Source organism: Ambystoma mexicanum, chromosome 10 (assembly GCF_040938575.1).
Source record: "Ambystoma mexicanum isolate Mex_15411 chromosome 10, UKY_AmexF1_1, whole genome shotgun sequence".
Lineage (NCBI taxonomy): Eukaryota > Metazoa > Chordata > Amphibia > Caudata > Ambystomatidae > Ambystoma > Ambystoma mexicanum.
The window spans coordinates 337,767,343-337,787,634 of record NC_090932.1 but is presented as its reverse complement, the minus strand read 5'-3'; the positions used below and the strand labels follow the sequence as shown (position 1 = coordinate 337,787,634).

The following is a 20,292-nucleotide window of genomic DNA, read 5'->3' as shown; positions in this document are numbered from 1 at the left end:
TCTTTTAATGTGCATAGTACGGTATGATATGGCATTTGTAATGCACCTATGCATGAATAACTTGGTGTAACCAAGTATTTCTCATCTCACAGAATACTTCTGTTTTACAGTTGAACATATTTTTACTAGTTTATAAAATACTCCCATTGGGAACGGGACTTATGATTTTACTCCCTAAAAAATCATTTTACGGGGGATACTAAGCTGGCCGCTGAGGGGAGAGCTGCGTGTCAATAGCACTCTCGCCCCTCCCACCCCGTTCCCCGGGGCGCTGAACAATAAAGAAATAACAGTTGAGCTATCCCCGGGCAGGGATACATGACCGGGAGCAGCGCAGGTGGGGAGGAGAAGGCAGGACAGCAGGAGGCTTGCAGCGCTTGCTGATTCGGATCCGAAACAAGTGTTGAGCTGAAAAGCTTTTACGCGGCAAGAGCGGTTCCGGATCTGTGACACGCCATCCTCAAGTGGCAGGCGCAGAGGGGCCTTGACGGATTTCTGGGGAGCCCCTGTGGAGTGCAGGCAGGGGGGGGTTAGGCCGTTGCCTGCCGGCAACAGGTGAACAGCCCGGTAGGCATCTGGGGGCGCCGTGGGCCTGCCGCCGGGAGCGAGTCATCATGGCGGCAACAGATCGCTGGCCACAACAGGAGCTCGGGAGGAGGAAGTGGATGCGCCCCACTCAATCAGAGGGTCCGCTGCGCTGCTGGGAGAAACTTGGCAGAGGCCTTATCATTAGTGCAGCACCTGGAGCAGCAGGCCAGTGGTGCAGGGCACCTTCCAAGGGGACCCAACAACGAGATGGAGGGGGCCCGGCCCCTGGGACAGAGTGAGACCACTTCTTCTTCAGCAATCTGGGGGCACACAGGAAAGCCTTTTGACACGGTGAGGAGCAGGGACACCCTCCCCAACCAGAACCCCCAGAGGGAAGACCCGGGGAAGGCCCCAAGGCTGCAGTGAGGCCAGTAGAGGCCCACTGGAAGAGGCATTAGGGAGGGCCCCCGTTGGCTGAGAAACCCAGTGCATAGGGGGTGGGCAACGACCCAGGCAAGCGCTGGGGGCAAGGAGTGGGGGATGCCCTAGCCCTAGCCCCACTGGCTATTTGGATAAGCGGTAGGAGCGGAGCAGGGGCCCAGAGGGTCCACCCAGGCTCGCGAGATGTGCAGCAGAATTGAGAGGCGCCCCCCCACCCCAGTCCCAGGAAGGCTTGATTACAGAATCGGAGACCAGGAGGAGCACCGTCTGGGGGCCTGTGGGAGAGCACACCTGTTGGCCCTCTGGTGAGGAGGCAGAGGGGAACACCAGGACTCGGCTCCTGGCAGACAGTAGGCCTTCAGAGGTGGGGTGAAAGGGTGTCTACGGCCCTGGGGCAGTTGCCAGGGGAGGCCAAGGCGAGCAACAAGGCACTCAGGTGGGGAGGAAGGGCCTGGACCTCCTAGTCGACCTTGCCACACACAGGTCCAAGAACAAGGGCAAGGACTTGCAGGTGGCCCACAAGTCGGTGTAAAACCTCACAGCAGGTCAACTTGCAAAGACTCTGACGCAAGGAAGGTGATAGTCCATTGGAGGGGGGACCAGGGAGACACTGGTCAAGAGTCCGGTGACATGGTGGGGCCCACAAATGATAAAGTGGTTACCCAGGAGGTCCTCTGCCAGTGCTTTCAGGACTTTGGGGACAAGATTTTGGAAACCAATCTCAGCTAAGCCTGATCCGTGCAGAACTCTCCCCATCTCTGCAGAATGTGAAAATTGACATAACGAAACTGGAGGAGTGGGCCGATGCAGCAGAGAAAACCATCCAGGATAATGCAGAGGACACCATGAAGATTGATGAGCTGGTAGATCAGCTGGCAAGGTTCACTCAGAACCTGCAGATCCAGAGTGATGACCTAGAGAACCGACCAAGAAGATCCAATTTCAGAAGCAAGGGTGCAGCATGTGTTTGCGGGCTTGCTGGAGGTGGAAGATTAGTCGGGAATAGAGCTGGACTGCATACATAGAGTGGGGCCTATGCAAGGAGAGCACCGGACCAGACCCAGGGATGAAGTAGTTGTCCTGCACCAGTACGGGCAGAAGGAGAAGGTGCTGTTGGGCGCAAGAAGGGCTAGATCAATAAACTACAATGGCTCAGAGCTCCAACTATTCCAAGGAAGATGGGGCCAGTTGTGCGTGCTTTGGCATGAGCAGATTTAGGCTAGGAATTGACTTTTCCCTTGGGTTTTTTGTTTGAATGGGAGTGGAAACAACACAGTCACCACATGCAAGGAAGATTTGAGGATCCTGAATATGGAGGAGGAGGGGTCTCCACAGCAAGAACGAAGACCGGCGAAAGAACCGCTGAAGAGGAAAATTTGAGATTGGACAAAGGTTCTGATGAAAGTTTTAAAAAACGGGCCCGGGCAAACCCCCTGGCGAGGTAGAAGGAGCGCAGGTTACCCACCCAGCTACTAACAAGGATACATCACGCTGAAGGAACAGGGCTGAGACAGGAAAAGTTTGTATTAACAGCCTGCGGGAGGTTGAAAGGCGCTAGGGTCCGGGGTTCGGGGGTGGGAGATGTAAGCTATATTGGTTGGTTTCATGGGTCTAGGGGTACCCGAATAGGTTCACTCTGGGTTACTGCAAGGGCTCAGATCTCAGAATGTAGGGGGAGCTAGAGGCTAGTTGAGCCTGACCAGAGTGGGGGGGGGAATGAGACAGGGAGGAGAGAGTGAGGGTGAGAGGGGGGAACAGCTGAACAGAATGGGGAATCGGACCCCGGAGTCTCACAGCCAGAATGCCAAACTTTTAAGTTGATCACTCTTACTGTCAGGGGTCTTAACTCCCTGGTAAAGAAGAGGAAAGTTACAACATTTTTTGGGAAGGGAGAGGCCAGACTGGGTGGCGCTGCAAGAGAGACACATTAAAAATCTGATAGACAAACTTAAGTTGAAAGGGTACCCCCAGTTGATTCAGGCCAATGCTAAGGGTAAACAAGGCGGAGTGCTCCTGGCCCTTTGCGCTCAGCCAAGGCTGCTTGTTACAGACACTATGGGAGACCCAGAAGTCAGATACATCAAGGCAAATGTCAAATGGGGCGGAGAGGGATATACCCTGGCGACAGTATACACCCCTAACACCGGGCAGGATGGGTTCCTGGAGGACCATCATATCCAAACTTGAACTTTTTGCAAAGGGTAGGATATAGCTTACAGGGCACTTTAATTTAGCATGGGACACAGACAAAGATAGGAGTGTGAGGATCTATCACAATCGGGTAGCTGTAGCTCCGTCCAAGAAGACGGAGGAGGGCATGGGGAGTCTGACTCTAGTGGATTCATGGAGAGAATTACACGGGGAGGGTAGAAGGTATACCTTTTACTCCCAAGTCCACAGGTCCTCATCGAGGATTGACTATATATGGGTATCCCATACTCTTTTAGGGTAGATGAGAGAGATAGATCTGGGGGGGTGGCGATAGCGCTTCAGAACACACGCCCATTAGCCTTACCCTGCACAGGAGGAGGGAGGGCCGAGGGCTCTGGAGAGGGAGGCTTCCAGAACACTGTCTTAAAGACCGGGAGTTATGTGATGACCTGAGGGGGTGGATCATAAATGTCTTCGTAAATAACAGCTCACAGGGGACGCAAGGGCACATTGTATGGGACGCGTTCAAGGCCACCATGAGGGGGAAGCTGATAACTAAAAAACAGCACAGAGAGATAGGCAAAGGGACCAGATGTACAGGGAGCTCGAAGACCAGCTTAAGCAGTAATGGCCAAAATGGAGAAGGGCACAAGTAATGCAGTTAGGAAAGAATATAGGCTGATCAGGGGCCAACTTGAGGTTCTCCAAACCAAGAAGGCCGAGCAATCCCTCATATACCTTGCAGCAAAATTACTTTATTAAAGCCATTAAGGCCAATAGGTTTTTGGCTAGGACAGATGAGGAAGAAAGAGGCATCTAGGACCATTCTAAAGATTAGAGCAGGGCATGGAGAAGATAACTCCTCAAATTAGGGCATCATAGATGCCTTCACGAATTCTATTTGAGTAATTGTTTATTTGTAAAGAGCTTATACACAGGTGAAGTGCTTCAAAGCACTTTAAGGCGGGAAGGGAACAGGGGAATACAGAGTCATTCTTAGGCCTTGAAGTTTCGGAATGCCCTTGCAAAAATTACTAGAAACTTTGCCTGACGGCCTTACTACAAATGCAGGTGTAAGACAAAATGGAAGGAGCGAAGTGGGAAGAGAGGGAGAAGAACACACAATCCTTAGCTGCCGTACCCGGCCACAACGTTTCAAATAGTCCAAGTGCGTGACAGATGATAGGACGATAAAGGGGGAGAGGAGAAGCAGGAGAAGGACATACAGAAACAACAAAAAAACTACTGCACCAAGTCTGGCAGACCAGGCCAAGTATATTCTGGGTAGCGTAAGTGCCAGGCATGGAATGAAAAGAGAGGGGTGGGCGGACAAGTGCGTCCAGTCCAAGTTTCTGGGTTAATTGCAGAGGGGTTACCATTCTCAAGGAATGAGTAAAGAAGTGCAGAAGTGGGGAGTGGAGTACAGAGGCCTGGGGGCAGGTGCAAGGACTGGTGGGGGAGCCCGAGACCTGTATGGCTCTGAAGGTGCAGCAGGCGAACATTCAGCAAACAGAGCTGAGTTAGGGAATGAGGGATGAGGGCAGCAAACAAAAATAGAGGGGGGTTAACAAGGGAGAGCGAGAGAGAAGGGTGAGAAGAGGAAGGTCTTGAGGAGTTTCCGGAATTTAAGGTGATCAGGCTCAATACGGAGGGAGGCTGTTCCAGAGGGAAGCACCTGCAGAGGAAAGAGATCTACCCCCAAATCTGTGTTTTTTAGAGTTGTAGGACGACGAGCGGAGGGCTCTAGAGGGAGAGTATTTAGGGAGAGGGAATTTTAGATCGTGCAGGCCCCGGCCACAGAAAGCCTTGTGGATTATGCAGAGGGTCTTGAACTTGATCCTTGCAGACACGGGGAGCCAGTGGAGGGATTTCAAAGCCAGAGATGTGGTCCCTGGGCTTGAGGCCAAGGATAAGTCTTGTGGTTCTGTTCTGGATGAGTTGTAGAGGTGGGACAGTGGAAATAGGAAGATTGAGAAAGAGAATGTTGCAATAGTCCAGTCTAGAAAGAACCAGGGCTCTGGAGACAGGAAGCCTCTGGGGGAAGGTGAGAAAAAGTTGAATACCTCTGAGGAAGTGCAGCTGGTAGGGGGATTTTATTTAGAAGTATCTGTCATGGTGCATGCCCCCAAAACCCTGAAACCTGCGAGCCCAGCCCAGACTCTGGCTTCCTTTGGGACTTCTAGGCCCCAGCTTGGCTCACCTGGGCTCAGTCCTGGCGCCGCTGGCGCCAGGCTCATGGTAAGCGTTAAATGCATGCTCCATTTATTGGGCTCTGAGATGCTGAGCCATTCAGTACAGGGTGTGGCTTAGGTCTACTTTTCCTGAGAGGCAGGATACGATGAAGGGGACTATTCTCCTGGAACTACTTGCAAGGCTGTTTAAACCGCATCTTGCAAACTGAACACGCTTTGCGTTAATCTGCACTCCTCAAGCGTAACTCTCACTGTGTCAGTTCTTGCTTCCTTTCTGCCACGCCCGTCCAGACTCTATCCATCTGCACCTGTGAAAATAGAAGAACAAGAGTTATTCACGCATTGAAGGTCTTAAATGCAGAACATCCAGACCTCGCCTTCACGCTTATCCAGGGGCCGCTGCATCTGTGGAAGATCAGAACAGAAGGTACCCTCTCGGGTAGCAACGCACCTGACTCGGCCTCCTCCAAGAACTCCCGCGAGCAGTTCATCATTCTGCATCGCGTCGCATCTCGACACCATCAGTCGGACCTTCCATCTTCTTCCTGGAAAAGCGCTGCACCTGCCGAACAGAAAAGACAAAGCAGGTTAGTCGCACACAAGAAGGCTAAAATAAAGCGAACTATTAGCGCATCTCGCACAGCACTCTACTTACCGGCAAGAATCCTGCACATCATTGTCAGGAGAGTCATCCATCATCCGAAAACCGCTTTGTGCCGCACCTGAAAGACAAAAAACGAACATTAGATATCTTGCATGCAACGACTTAAAGCAGCTATTTCAAGGAGTTATTGGAATAGAGACTCACCTGCTTACTCCGGTCCATCCACTTCAGCCACCTCCATCGAATCAGTGAAGTAACTCGATCCTGGAACTACCGAGTAACCGCGCCCCTGCCAGAGAGTGTGCAGGACGGAGAGCTCACCCATATAACAGACAAGGTGAGCCAGGGAAAGAGGAGAATAACACGGAAGGAGGTGAAAACCAAAACCAGCTCCACACAGTTGGCTAATATCTTGTTTCAACTTGCAGACGAACATTTCCTGAGGCAAGACAGAAGGGAAGATGCAAGCAGGCCCTCATTAAGCAGAAAACCACCAGTGCAGACATCATCCTTCGCACACAAGCACGCCCCCGTGGAGACCAGGTGAGCGTGACAATATCCAAGATGTGAGAGGAGAAGGAGACAGTGGAGTCAAGGTTTTTTGCCTCACTAGTGGGTGATGGGCCTGGCACAGGGCCAAGGGAGGGCGGCCATAGTGACAGTGGAAAAGCGGTAATAGGGATCCCAATGACGACAATCTCTGTCTTGCTGGCATTGGGGCAGAGATCGTTTGCAGCACACCAGGACTGAATTGCGGCCAGACAGTCAGGGATAAGCGAGGACGAGGAGCAGGCCGAGGGTAGTCTGAAGGAGAGCTGTGTGTCATCCGCATAACACTGAAAGTTGGAGGTGAAGGCAGAGATCATGCGGGCCAGAGAGGCCATGTAGACATTGAATAACCAGAGGGATAGGTTAGATCTATAGAGTATATATACATCCGATTAGCCAGAGGAGAGGGCTCAGAAAGAATATCTGGCTAGATGGCCCCTGCATAAGATGACAGCAGGGGAAAGGGAAGAACTGGACAGGGATATCACCCCTGAGGAAGTGAGGGCAGCGATCTTGACATTGCCGACTGGTAAGGCACTGCGGCCGGATGGCTACTTGGGAAGCTTTCATAAAACATTCAGGAAAGTTCTGATCCTGACTCTAGTGCCCCTATTCAACTCCTTTGGGAGGACCGGATGAATCGCCACGTCCATGGAGGAGGACACAGTGGTCCTGCTCCCTAAGCCAAACAAAGATCCTACTCTGCGAGGGTCATATCAGCTCATAGCCCTCATTAACACAGACGTGAAACTATACAACAAGATCCTGGCATCCCGCCTGGATAGGTTGCTCCCCAAACTGATCGGACTGGACCAATCCGGGTTTATCACACATTGGCAGACTTCCGATAACACGCGCATGGTATGCCATCTCATTGAGAAAGCCAATTTAACCAACACCCCGGCATTGATTCTGGCCCTGTACGCTGAAAAGGTCTTCAACCACATGGAGTGGCCTTATCTTTTTTTCACACCATGGAGCCCATGGGTATGGGGAAGAAATTCAGGAGGTTGGTGAGGGCCAATTACCAAGACCCAACCGTTGATATCAAAGGCTGGCTGTCTCAGGGGATATGGGTGTCACAGGGTAAAAAACAGGGATGTCCACTATCTCCACTTTTTAACACAATTCCCCTGGAACCCTTACACACCTGTATCAGAGAGGCACCAGATGTCAAGGGTATTAGTTTTGGGGGGCGTGGGAAGGGGGAAACAAGGTGATCACTTTTGCAGACGACATGTTACTGGCAATCACAACTCCGGAGACAACATTGCCAGGGATTGGAAGGGAGTTGGAGGAATTTGGCAGTGTGGCAGGCCTGAAGATCAATCGCCACAAATCGGAGCTGCTCAAGATTATTTTTTTTACAGAGCGACAGAAAAATATGAGTAGATTCATTTGGAACAACAACAAAAAAAACTTGTGTCCATGAGATTGCTAATGACACCTAATCACAAGCAAGGTCTAGGGGTTCCCTACCTTCACTACTTGGCGCCCCAGATTATGGTAGTACAGGAATGGTTCATCGGCGACTGGGACAAGATATGGAGGAATATGGCAGGGCAGCGGTGGGGAGGCCCCTAGATTAAGTACTCTGGTGCCCCAAGGTGGACAGACCTAGGAACATGTATATGAGTAAGAGTACAGCTTTAGTGGGGGGAGGTGTGGGACTCACTGGTTAGGCTAGTGGGCCCGACAACCTTCCCATATCCATTGACGCAAATATTTAGGAATCCATAATTTGCTAAATGCGGGTAGGCGGGAGCCTTTGGAAAGTGGAAGAAGGCAAGGTGTGGGGTGCGGCAGGACATGGTAGGGGGACAGGATGTTAAAATTTATGAACAGCATAAATAACACTAACATGGGGGATGGAGAGCGGTTCAGATACTCTCAAATTCGGCATTGGATCAAAAATCCTGAGGTCTAAGGGGCTGCAACAACAAGTAGCACTGGAGATGCCCACATGATAGCTGTCCTCTACAAGATATTTTCCACCCCTCGGGAGGCAGTGAGGTGGCCCTTCATGAAACACTGGGAGTATACCTTGGGACATTAAATAGAGGGGGAACAATGGAATCGCTTGTGAGTGGACATTCCCGTGCTGACCAGGTTGGTGCAAATTAGGGAATGTGGATTAAGGCCATGGTGCAGTGGCACCTCACTCCTGTAAGTCTTCATAAATGCTATCCAGATGTTTCCGATAGATGTTGGAGAGGGTGTGATGCACCGGGAAACAGGGACCACAAATGGTGGTCGTGTGGGAGGCTGCTGAACTTCTGGGACTATGTACAGAAGGTGATGTCAAGGATATTTGGTATACATAAGGAGGCCATGCTTGGGATGAGGGACATTCTGGAGACTTTACTCACAAAAGCTCAGAAGGCCCATCCTTCACATAGCACCATTAATAATTGTGGCTCAAAAATGGAAAAAAGGGCAGTGCCCAATGAACAAGATTGATTGTCCAAGGTCTGGAACTTTGTCGACCTGGAGCGAGTGAAATACTCTGTGCAAGGGGACCTGCAAAAATGTGGAGCAGATTGGGATGTTGTCCTTTCCTTTCTTCGCAGTGACTCAAGGGTATTCCTCTGCCCATGAACATTTTGGGTGTAGGAACTGGCTTGAGGTTGGGACGGGTGGTGATCTGAGGGTGAAATCAGCTGTCTGTTTATGGGGAGGGTAGGAAAGGGGGAGGGGAATGTTCTACATTTTGAAAATGCCAATAAAAACACTTTACTTGAAAAAAATGTTTTACTCCCAACTTTCAAAAATAGGGAGTACACTACTCCTACTTCAAAATATTATCTGAAGCAATGATTTTGACATTAAGTAGGCGTATTTTAGGATATTTATAGTACCACACCAGTGCTAGGCCACATGGCTAACCTTTTTGTGTTTATTTGAATATCTCTGTAACCAGAAACCCTGTGTCATCTCTTCTTATAGAAATCAGAAGCAGGCAGACTCCTTGGTTCTCAGTAGTCATCTACTTCAGACCCCACCAACAGGCTTGTGTGGCAGATTTCTACACATTGACTAACAGGTAATCAGGCTTAACATAGTGCATTGCTTAGGATTGTGCAATAAGTGAATACAAACAATTCAGAAAGGACACTCAGCGACAGGGTCGAGCACCATGAAAAGGGCACCTGATGCTCCTAAAACATATTCTAATATGCTAATGATTGAGTAGATTTCGTGAGGCCAGCATATGCAGATGAGAGCTCTGACCGTTTCCCCCATTAGTTCAACACTGAATATCTATTTAAATCAGGATGCACTTCTAACACTTCGCTTCATTCACTACCTAGAACACTTGTAAAATAGCCAGGAAAAAAGCTTTTACTAGCATGTACATAAAAGCATTTTAAAATGTACACCTTCATTTAGAATGGAGTTTACTTTCCCTACGCATTTTGAACTGCGGGATTGTTTGCATTCTGCAGTTCGATGTGCTGTGATTTGAAATTAACATCAACGAATGACAGAAATGTAAATGTGAAGAGTAGTGAGAAAACACACACACACACACAAAAAGAACAAGGCCTTTCATACCAAACTGGTCAATACTTCTTAAATATCCTATAAGAGTTCGGCCATCACGAAGGAGCACCAAGTGTTTTTCTGAAAATAGAAAAAACACAAATAGAAAATTAGTAATCTATTAGAAGTTAACAGAAGGAAGACTCATGCAAATTAAAATCAGAATCCAAAAGGAAGAATGCTTTCTTCACTGAGATTTTAAACTGAGCACTTGAAAGGAAAATCCAGATAAAATCAAAAACATGAACCTAAAATAGCTGTTTTTCAGAGGCAACTAATGAATCTAGCAGAACAGGTATTAGAAAAACGTAGTCATTACCAAATCTGGACTTTATCATTCACCGACATTCACTGGGGGTTAGAAAGTAACCCAGCGTGTTATTTGTTCACAGTTATAAAAAAGCCAAAGCAAACATTCAGAATGCCTTCATTTTCATTCCAACTCCAGTGAGCCTGTACCTCGCATGGTCATCCTCTTTGTAGAGTATTATATAGTGACTGCCATCTAACATGAGTAGAAACCTCACCACCCATAGTTTTAGAGGAAGATTAATGAAAGCCTTCCTCCACTCCAATCCTATTGCTTTGCTAAAGAATTTTCGCAGAAATATTTTTTTGGAAAAAAGCCCCTCACAAACATTAATTTGCTCCTAGGAATATTATGGTTTCCTATATTTCAGGTTAAAAAGCCAGCCACCTCATTTAAGATGGACCCCTATCAGTAGTCCTCCTTCATACAAAGCTTTCCAAGATGCCCTAATTCCCTCTGAAGAGCCTCTGCAGCCACCTGAACCCATTCATCCCCATCTGAATAAGACCTCCATTCATTATTCTGGAAAAGAGGTTTCTGCCATCTTCTCCTGGGTTCGGTCTTCACTACTCCCCAACCTCTCGTCATGAGAACTTTATTCGCCTCTCAAACACATTTATCTGCATAAGGTCACCATAACTCCCATATCCCCAGCAGAAAGCGCACACCCAACAGCATATTTTCATCTGGAGGACTGCTCGCTTGCGACATGAGGGCTTCTATCCACATATCACCTCTTCACTTTGACCTACATGCACTTCTCAATAATGCCTCCATAGTTCCGAACATCTTATCGAGGAGTTATTTCCAATGCCTTTAATCCTACTGTCCATAGAAACCTACATTTCCCAATTTTAAACAACTTGCCACCAATGTGCAGCTATCTCAAGTTTATGAATGATTGGGATAAGGCATTCAATCTATAATGTAACTCCCTAGAAGAACTAACCAACATCCAGGAATTATACTGTGAGATTACATTTAAAAACTGAGCACTCCTACCAAAGAAGAAAATAGAAATACACTAACCTACAGAGTCAGGAACAACACAGTAATATTTAATTTACAAAGGGACCCACCTGCATCTACCACCAAAAATCAATCTGCAATAAGTATGAGGTTCCACAAACCAAGATATTACACAAAACATTTGGAACTTAAAAGCACAGACAGCACAATTGCAAAAAAAGAGGTATCGCTCCCAAAGCCCACCAAGACAGATTTAGGAGTAAAACGGAAGAAAAAAGGTACAGTGGAATAATTGCAAACTCATCAGCAGGCATTTAACACAGATTGAAAGAATGAAAAATAACTAGTTGATGATCATCCCCAAGAGAAAATGTGTGAAAAGACCATTTGTTGATCCTAGCAAGTGCTTCAAGGGGGAACCGCCCGTACTTCACAATACCTACAATTTGTATTTTAAATTTGGGACAATAACGTTTGCTTGAGTTTTATCAGAACATAAAATACGTTGTTCAGTGGAGACACACAGAAATAAACATTGTTTAGCAAACTCAGGTCTCAATTTAAATTTTAAAACTTTAAAAATCGAACATAAAATGTCAAGGTTAATTTACTGGGATACTAGAAAGAGTGGAGTCCGATCATGGTGCCATAAAATGAATGAAAAGGCAATTTAAGACAATGATGGAGAGCAAATGAATGAACCACACAACTAAACTCACAATTACCCAAATGTTAACAGGGAACATATTTAAAGAGTGCATAATAGAATTGCAACAACCCCATGAAAATTCTAATTTTTTGTAGAACAGAGTTTTAGAATGTCAAGACAGGTAGGCATTGGCTACAAAACACTTGGCCATTTTAGAATGATGTTGCCAGAGAAATCTACTGCAAAACAATCACTTGCCAAGGTGGATGAATTTGAAAGTATGTACACAAAGTAAAAACGGTTGAAAAAAAGTCCAAAATGGTACGAATAATGACAATCATTGGTGCGGTATGACAAACAGCATAATATCTGCTGGTGGACAAAGCCACTGGTACAATAATGGTCTTAGGAGTTGAGTCATTAACAACAGTCAATAATACAATTAATACATGATATGTGAAATGCACACTTTCTCCTTACAGTGTTGCTACTTTGTGGCACCGAGATGTCAGTACTGCTGATGTTGCTGCAGGTCTTGCGAGATAATGCAACCAACACATTTTTAAATCTTGGTAAAGCGTGTTACTCACACATCAGACCAGAAAATATGCACTCACCACTACCCATTGGTAATTCACTTTTGGCGAGTATGAAAATGGTATGTTGCATGCATGCGGAGCACTGGAATTAATGCCAAGGGGTAAGGGATTCAGCTAGCAGCATACAACTTGAAAATATTCTCCACACTTTCTAGGCTCTAAATAACTAATGACAATGAGTGCCTTCCTTTTTATTAGGCAAGTAGAGCATATATCATGTATGCCACAACGCCACCTAGTAGCCATCGCTGGAAGTTCAGCTCCTGCTCAGAGCCACATCAGCAAGGCATTGCGGGTAAGCATATTAGCCAAAATACAAACCTTTTGGCTCCACGAAATGGTCTGGTCTTATAGGGCAGTACTACTTTATACATAGCTATATTAACCCAAGACATGTGAACTTCCAGGGATGGCTACTGGGCGGCATTGTGGCATGTGTGACTTGGCTCAAATGCATTATGCTACTTTCACTTTTCAGGTGAAAGGTTTTTTTTCCAAACCTTTTTAAACCCACCATAACTTTGTGGGTGATAAACCGATCAAAACAAATCTAGGGCAGAATTGGTACTTCATCCGATGAGGTTCTCTGTGGGCCAGTGTAGAGGCTCTGCCTATTTCCACAGTCCAGCCATTTGCATATGTTCACGCACTACATATACCCACTAAAAAGAAACTTTTGGAAAAGGAAATTTTGGAAGACATTGTACAAAAAATGTCTTACCTCAGTGTTGGGCTGCAGTGACATGAAAGCTATGTTTAAACTGCATATGGAATGGTACAGATGTTTTCTGAGATGATTGTAGGGGTGGAGGTCAGATAAGAGCCTAGGCCCCTTACTCCTGTCGCGAGTCTTAGCATTAAAGGAGGCCAAGAATTCAGTCATCATAAAAGAGGTGAGAAAGAGTGAAATAGTGAAGGATGTTTTCTACTAATATGCAGCCCGGTCCCCATCATAGAGAAAGGGAAAGAGAAACTGCTCTGGGCCACATGTTAAAAAGGAAAGTTACCTAAAGCTGTAAGCAGAAAAGGGTTGAACAGTGAGCAGTTGAAAGGAATGCAGAGGGAAGGTGCCCTTTCAGTGTACGCATAGATGGAATTATAAGGTTGATAGTAAAAAAGTGTAATGAGTGTAGCCTATGGAGAGGGTTGTGTAAAAAAATATGAAAAAAAAGATGAAGGAAAAAAACGGAAGAAAAGTGGATCAAAGAATCAGTCTGGCAAAAGGATGAAAGGTGTGTGATAAATAGACTGGATGGGGCAATTAATATGGAAAGAAGGCCAGAGGTGTGGTTTAAGGAGGGGTTGGGTGGGTAACTGGTGTTATGAGTGATATGCTTTAACTATGACAATACCTACAAGGACCATGAACCAAACTTGCGCACAACAAGCCAACTTCTCACCCCAGCCTCTGCTATCTTTATGCACTCATAACACAATACATACCTATAAAGTACCCTTTAGGGGTAGCTAGATATAAACCAAACCAAATATGAATAATCTGTACAGCGGCATAAAAAGCACCTTATGAAATGCTGCAGTAGATCTATTTTGGTAACTTTGCTGGAGGAATTGCTGTATTGACAGAGCAAGATACAAGGGTGCGATGCCGGCCAAAGGACTAGGGGGTAACATGTTCAAGTGAATGCTGATAATTGTGAGAAACCTAAAAGGTATCCTCCCACCTACTCCCCCTTAGATCATCTTCCCTGGTGGCCTGGGAAAGACAATCGCTTTTGTATCCTGACCATGGGGGCAGAGATGCGAAGGAGTGTCACCTGTGTGGAGTGACCTTGGGGATTTGGGGGGAGTAAGAGAGGGGGGGGGGGAATATCCGCAAGCGAGACATGGTATCCCCTTTTCCAATTGAGAGCCAACATCCCCCTCCTTCATAGGCTGTTGTAAACCCTCTCCCCTCAATTCCTCTCATTCATTCCACTCTAGTACTTAGACGAAGAAGAGGCGACTAAGAGTAATGCACACTAGCAGATTCTTTCAACCTTCTAGTACTGAGATGAGGAAGAGGGCTACAGTCTGGTGTAAGAGTCAGGCATGTCCAGAATGCTTCACGAATTGTGGTCTGGCAATTGTGAAAGATGACTGTTAAACAGTTGCAGGTGTATAAAAGATGGAGTCAGAGAGAACAGCGGGAGACCAGCAGGGAGGCCTGCATACAGAGAAATCCTACACAGTACAAGGCAGCCGAGGGAGGTCCTGTCGGGAGACTAGGACGCCGGCGAGAACTGGAAGCGACTGTGGCGCGGGGGCCAAAAAGGGCAGCACAAGGGCTAAAGTATTGGGAGCCTCACTGGTCGTTGCCTGCATCAGGAGCATCCCAAGGAGCGGAGCGGGAGGGGACAGCCGCCCAGAGGAAATGTTGGGAACCGGTGAGGAAAAGTGATCACTAGAACCAGGGTGCTCCTGGGGCTGTTACGTAGCACAAGGGAATACTGAATATACGAGAATAAGGTGCAAGATATGGTGAACCAAAGTAAATGGTTTTTTGATGATTACTGCAAACTGTGAACAAACAAGAACTGGAAACTATTGAATACCGAACTGAATGAGAGCTTTTGGTGAACATATGAAAGCTTTTAAGAAACCAATGTGCAAACGACAAGTTGGTGTGTAAAGCGAATATCATATATTGCAAGTTAAGAGAGCGAATCAGATGAAACGCAATCTAAAGCAAGAATGGAACATTGCTAAGGAGTGTGAGAGCAGAGCTTACTACATTACTTTGTGAACGTCCCGTTTGCAATACCAAAGAAGTTATTTATGAAATTACAGGGTACATGCAGAAGCTTCATATGGCATAATTCAAGGTGCAGAGTAGCATTGTGGAAGCTTCAAAACCTGTATGAGTTGGGAGGTATAAAATTACCCAATTTTGAAGTATACAATTTAGCTAGTCCACTGCAATTTGTGGCCCAGTGGCTATTAGAGGAACAGATGCCTGAATCAAGACTGTTGAGTGCAGAGAGCACCCCGTTCTTTTTAAACAAAGTAATATGGTCACTCAACCGGCGCGCGACCAGCGAGCATTTATCGTTACGGCTGGGGTGCGCGATGTGGGCTAAGGCACGCCAAATGATATTCTCCTTAGATACCACTGGTGGCGCTAGAAGGGGTGAATGAACAAGTTTGGCTAAATGTTTGGAGAAGATGGGAGCCAATGGGGATAGCGTTGGTGGGAGATGTACTTGGTTTCGAAAAGAGTTGACTGAGGACACAGGGTTGCACCGGGGGAAATGCATCATGCACTCCAGACTCCTTAAGGCCATTAGGGGCAGGTGGCCAGAATCCGAGCTGTCCCTACAACCGGTTGAGATTATAGAAACATTTTTTGATATGTCGGAAAGGGGGGGCCATGAGGTCTCACGTATATATGAGTTATTGATGTCCAAGTTGGGGAGAGAAGTAGTACGTACGAGGCTGGATTGGGAGAAAGATATGCGGGAGCCAATGTCAGATGGCATGTGGTGCAGAGCTATGGGGTATCATAAAAAAGTGTTGAGGAATGTGCGATTACAACAAATCCAGCTATATGCGACTCACAGAGCATACCCAACCCTGAACAAAATAGCCAAGTTCAATCAAGCAGGAATACAGACATGGGCAAAGTGCGGGAGGTGAACGCAGAGTTGGTGCACATGTTTTGGGTGTGTGCAGAGATGGGCAGATTCTGGGGCGAGGTAGCGCAAATTATGGCAAAAGCAGAAATTACCCTGGATGTGGGATCCCCTATGGCATGTCTTCTAGGAAGCTTCCCAAGACCTAAGAGAGCCAAGCATGTGAGTAAACCTAAGAATTTAGCATATTTACTTGCAAGGCTGAAGGCTTTGTTTGACTTAGTGCAATCTCTTTCGACCCCTATATCTAGCCGTCCCCGATAACACCTTCCCAGGCACTATGTGATTCCCTGGCCGCCTTCTTTGTAGATAAAATAACTGCTATTAGAGACACTATAGATAAGGAGGCTAGGGCTCAAACTGTGAATACACCTGTTGAACCTCCTCCTGCTAAGGGGACTTGGTCCACCTTCCCTGTCTTTACACACTCTGAAGTGCTTCTGGCTATTCAGCATCTTAAATCTGCCTCTCCCGCTGACGCCATATCCTTGGGTCTTATGAAGGAATCTTCCGGTGACTTGATTGCTCATGTCACCTTCGCTGTTAATCTGTCTCTCTCCACTGGAACTATCCCCTCTGCTCTCAAACATGCCCTGGTTAACCCATCACTAAAGAAACCATCATTAGATCCTGCAGTACTTGCTAATTATCGTCCTATCTCACTTCTGACATTTCTCATGAAGGTCCTGGAAGCCCTGGTATCTCCTCTCGTCTACTTTTCTTGAGTCCTCTCACTATTTCGATGAGTTTCAGTCCGGTTTTCGGCGGGGAAGAGGCACTGAATCTGTCTTAAACTCGGTGCTTGATGACCTAGTAGGTCTGGTTGATCAGGACGGTATCGGAGCCGTCTTTTTACTCGATCTCTCGGCGGTGTTAGGCAGAAACCTGTGCAGTTCCCTCTGGGACCACTGCAAAAGATTTAGGACTACAGGTGTTTGGCAGTAAACCCACTTGGTAGTAGTCTGTACCACACAGATTCACTTGGTAGCTGTGGCTGAGCAGCCAGACTTCCCTCAAGAAGAGTTAGGCAGTATACAGAGTATTCACAATAGGTCAAGAGCACACAATAGAACAAGTAAACACTGATCAGAGCTTGGTGTGAAAGAGATATAATTATTTATTTAAAACCACATCTAGAAAAACACACAGGCACTAATAGCAAGCAATTCAAAAGCACGGTCACTAAAAGATATACACTCCCTTAAAAGAATTTTAGACAAGTCTTAAGTAAAGCCCCACTTATTTTCAGACAGCGGTGAGCGCTTAACGTAGATGGTAAAAAGGGAGAGAAAAGCAGAGAATAAATTGAAACAGATCCCAACACTTTTTCACGAACACAACAAGAGAGGATGGCAAAGTAACAACGTGAATTCAGAGTTAGTAGGCCGGATCCGCTTTAAGAGGATCAAAACGAAATGTGTCCAAGGTCACACGGTTGCAGTGCACAAAAGTCTTGTAACGGTTCAAAAAGGAGTTGGACCAAAGAAAGGGACCAGTTAGAGGGTCAAGGCGGCCAGCCCAGTCCAGAAGGTTAAGGCGCTATTATTACCTTGTAGCAATCTTTAGAAAGGGAGGCCTGGCGGACACGGTATCTTAAAGTGGTGAGAACGCTCCGGCGGGGGCAGTTGTTCCTGGCAGCGGATGCAAGTCGGTGCTCCGTCCGGGGGAAGAGAGGATCTCGTCGTGGAGGAAGACAGGAGTCCGTTGCACTGCCAGGGAAGAAACCAGCCACTGAGTTTCTCAGGTACAAGGAGCGGTCCGGTGATTCGTGGTTCAGTGGTGAGTGGCTATCCGGCTGCCGGGGTGCTTGGCACAGGCAGTTCGACCACAAACCGGGCTGAGGTGCGAAAAACGAAAGGAAAACTGGTTGTGCCCACCAGTCAGGGGAAGAAGCCTCGCCCGCCGGGAGATGATCTCTGTCGTCGGGAAATGGTGAGTCAATTCTGCAGGGCTCCATCTGTGTTGTTGTCATGGTAGGTCGGCTCAGCTTCTCCCTCGTCGGATTCTCAGGTCCTGTGGCGATTTCTGAAGCTCCAGTCCCCAAAGCCCTGCTTTTATGCAGAAAACCCCCATTCACTCAGCCTCGCTTGTCACTCAAACATGCTAAGTGGGCCAATCACACAAGAGTGCAACCTGAGTTACCAAGGTAACTCGGTTCAGGGTGCCTAAACCCCCTCCCACACCTCCTGTGGTACCCAGACAGAGTGGCATCACTTTTGGAGGCTTCTGTGGAGAAGCCCACCAAAAAGTGGAACAAAGGGCTCGACTTGGGTTGGAGTCACAGAAGAGAACACAAACGCCATTTTAGAATAGAGTCTTGGCAAAAAATACCAACCAGAGAATTAATATTAATTAAATAAACCGGCGGTATGTTCGAGGCTCCGAGAATTAAATAATTAAAGTTGGTAGCCTCGAACAATGGGACAATCCCATAGGAAAATATTTGCGGTTGAATATAAAAAGTAGTTTCCACTGCCACCAGCCAAAACTCGATCAGAGGGGACGGAGACGTGCCCCCTCGACTAACAGACCCCGGGGCAATCGAATTGCCCCGACCAGTACGTCCACAATATGATGGTTTGTACTGGTTTCTGTTAATAATTTGAGACTAGTAAAGCCAATGGTGACTTTACATGCTCTGGGAGACAGTAGTCAGTCTCAGGGTATGGGGTCTATGGTGGGGTGTCACTATGACACCCCTGTGTTACTGCACAGAGGGTGCTGTGTAACACACAGAGGAAAAACACATGAGACCCTATGGAGTAAAGGACCCCATAGCCCATAAAACACATTACCAATCAAAGGAATACCATGAATCATGTCCAAGAGTGGGAGGAAGAGAGTCTCACTCTTGGCAGGAGGAAAAAAAACAAACTCAGAAATCTAGCAAAGCTGCTGGGGGACTCACTAGGTTAGGAAATTCAGCCTAAAGAAAGAATTCTCCCTAACAGGCGGCTTTCAACACCGTTGATCACTGTACCCTGATTGCCCGTACCCAGATTCTGGTTCGCCTGGACTTCTCAATCGGACACTGCTTCCTGTTTGAGGAACTGTCTTGAAGAACTGGGAAGCTGGATGACCTCCAACTGGCTCAAGTTGAATGCCAGTAAAACAGAGGTTCTAGTTGTAGGAATGGCCTCCCCTCATTTGTATTGGACTAACGATTTCTGGCCCCCTCCTACTCCTGTTGCTTCAGTGAGAAACCTGGGCATAAAAATAGCCACCTGTTTGACCATGGCGGACCAGGTAGCAGCGGTATGTAAGATCGGTCATTTTAAATTACACGCTCCAAGGAAAGTTCTTCCTTTTATCCCTACTGCTTTTCAAGCACCTGTGGTGGCTGCCATGGTCCTTAGTGGAATGGATTATCGTAACTCACTCTACTTAGGTCAGCCCCTCTATTTGCTCAGGTGGCTGCAGCTCCTTCAGAATGCTGCAGCAAGATCTGTCCTCCATCCTTCCTTTGGCACAAATATGTCCCCACTACTTAGACAACTCCATTGGCTGCCTGTTGAAGCTAGAATTATGTTTAAGTCTATGTGTATGGTCCACCGGGCTTTCTATGGCATCGGTGCTGAGTATTTGCAAGCAAAGTTTGTTCATTATACTCCTACTCGCACTCTCCACACTCAATCCGCTCATCTCTAGTTGTCCCCAGGTTCAGGCGCACTCGAATTGGTGTGCGCGCGTTCACTGTTGTGGCAGCTAAGGCCTGGAACAAACTTACCCTTGCTCTCCGAAAGATGGAGGACCACCTTTTTCATCGGTCATTAAAAATACTGATATTTTAGATTCTCTCGTTCCGGCATATACCATCTTGATTCATCATAGCGCCATGATGCCCGCGTGCGTGCGCTCTGTAAATGCTATTAACATAACAAAACGTAGAATTGCGATAGGATGGAAAGCACAAATGAGACCATCGGCGCAAGAATGGTGGAGAGATCTAGAAAAATGGGCCAATGCAGAGACAGTGGTGTGGCAAGAAGCAAGCGGGAGGGACATGGACCTAGAGGAGGGAGGGTTGGAGGCAATTGATAGTGATCCTATATCGTGGAACAGGATGTATAGAATGCTTGATAGGCCTGGAACGTGAAGAGAAGATACTGTAATGGAGGTAGGGTAGAA

General features: G+C 47.1%; 1 protein-coding gene across 1 annotated transcript in view; it reads right to left on the bottom strand.

Moving 5' to 3' along the window:
• LSM1 (LSM1 homolog, mRNA degradation associated) overlaps positions 1 to 20,292 on the bottom strand; it is a 246,565-nt gene that overhangs the window by 143,223 nt on the left and 83,050 nt on the right. Inside the window, exon 2 of the mRNA XM_069617942.1 lies at positions 10,021 to 10,089. Within this exon, the coding sequence (XP_069474043.1) occupies positions 10,021 to 10,089 (69 nt within the window). The remainder of the gene's footprint in view (positions 1 to 10,020; positions 10,090 to 20,292) is intronic.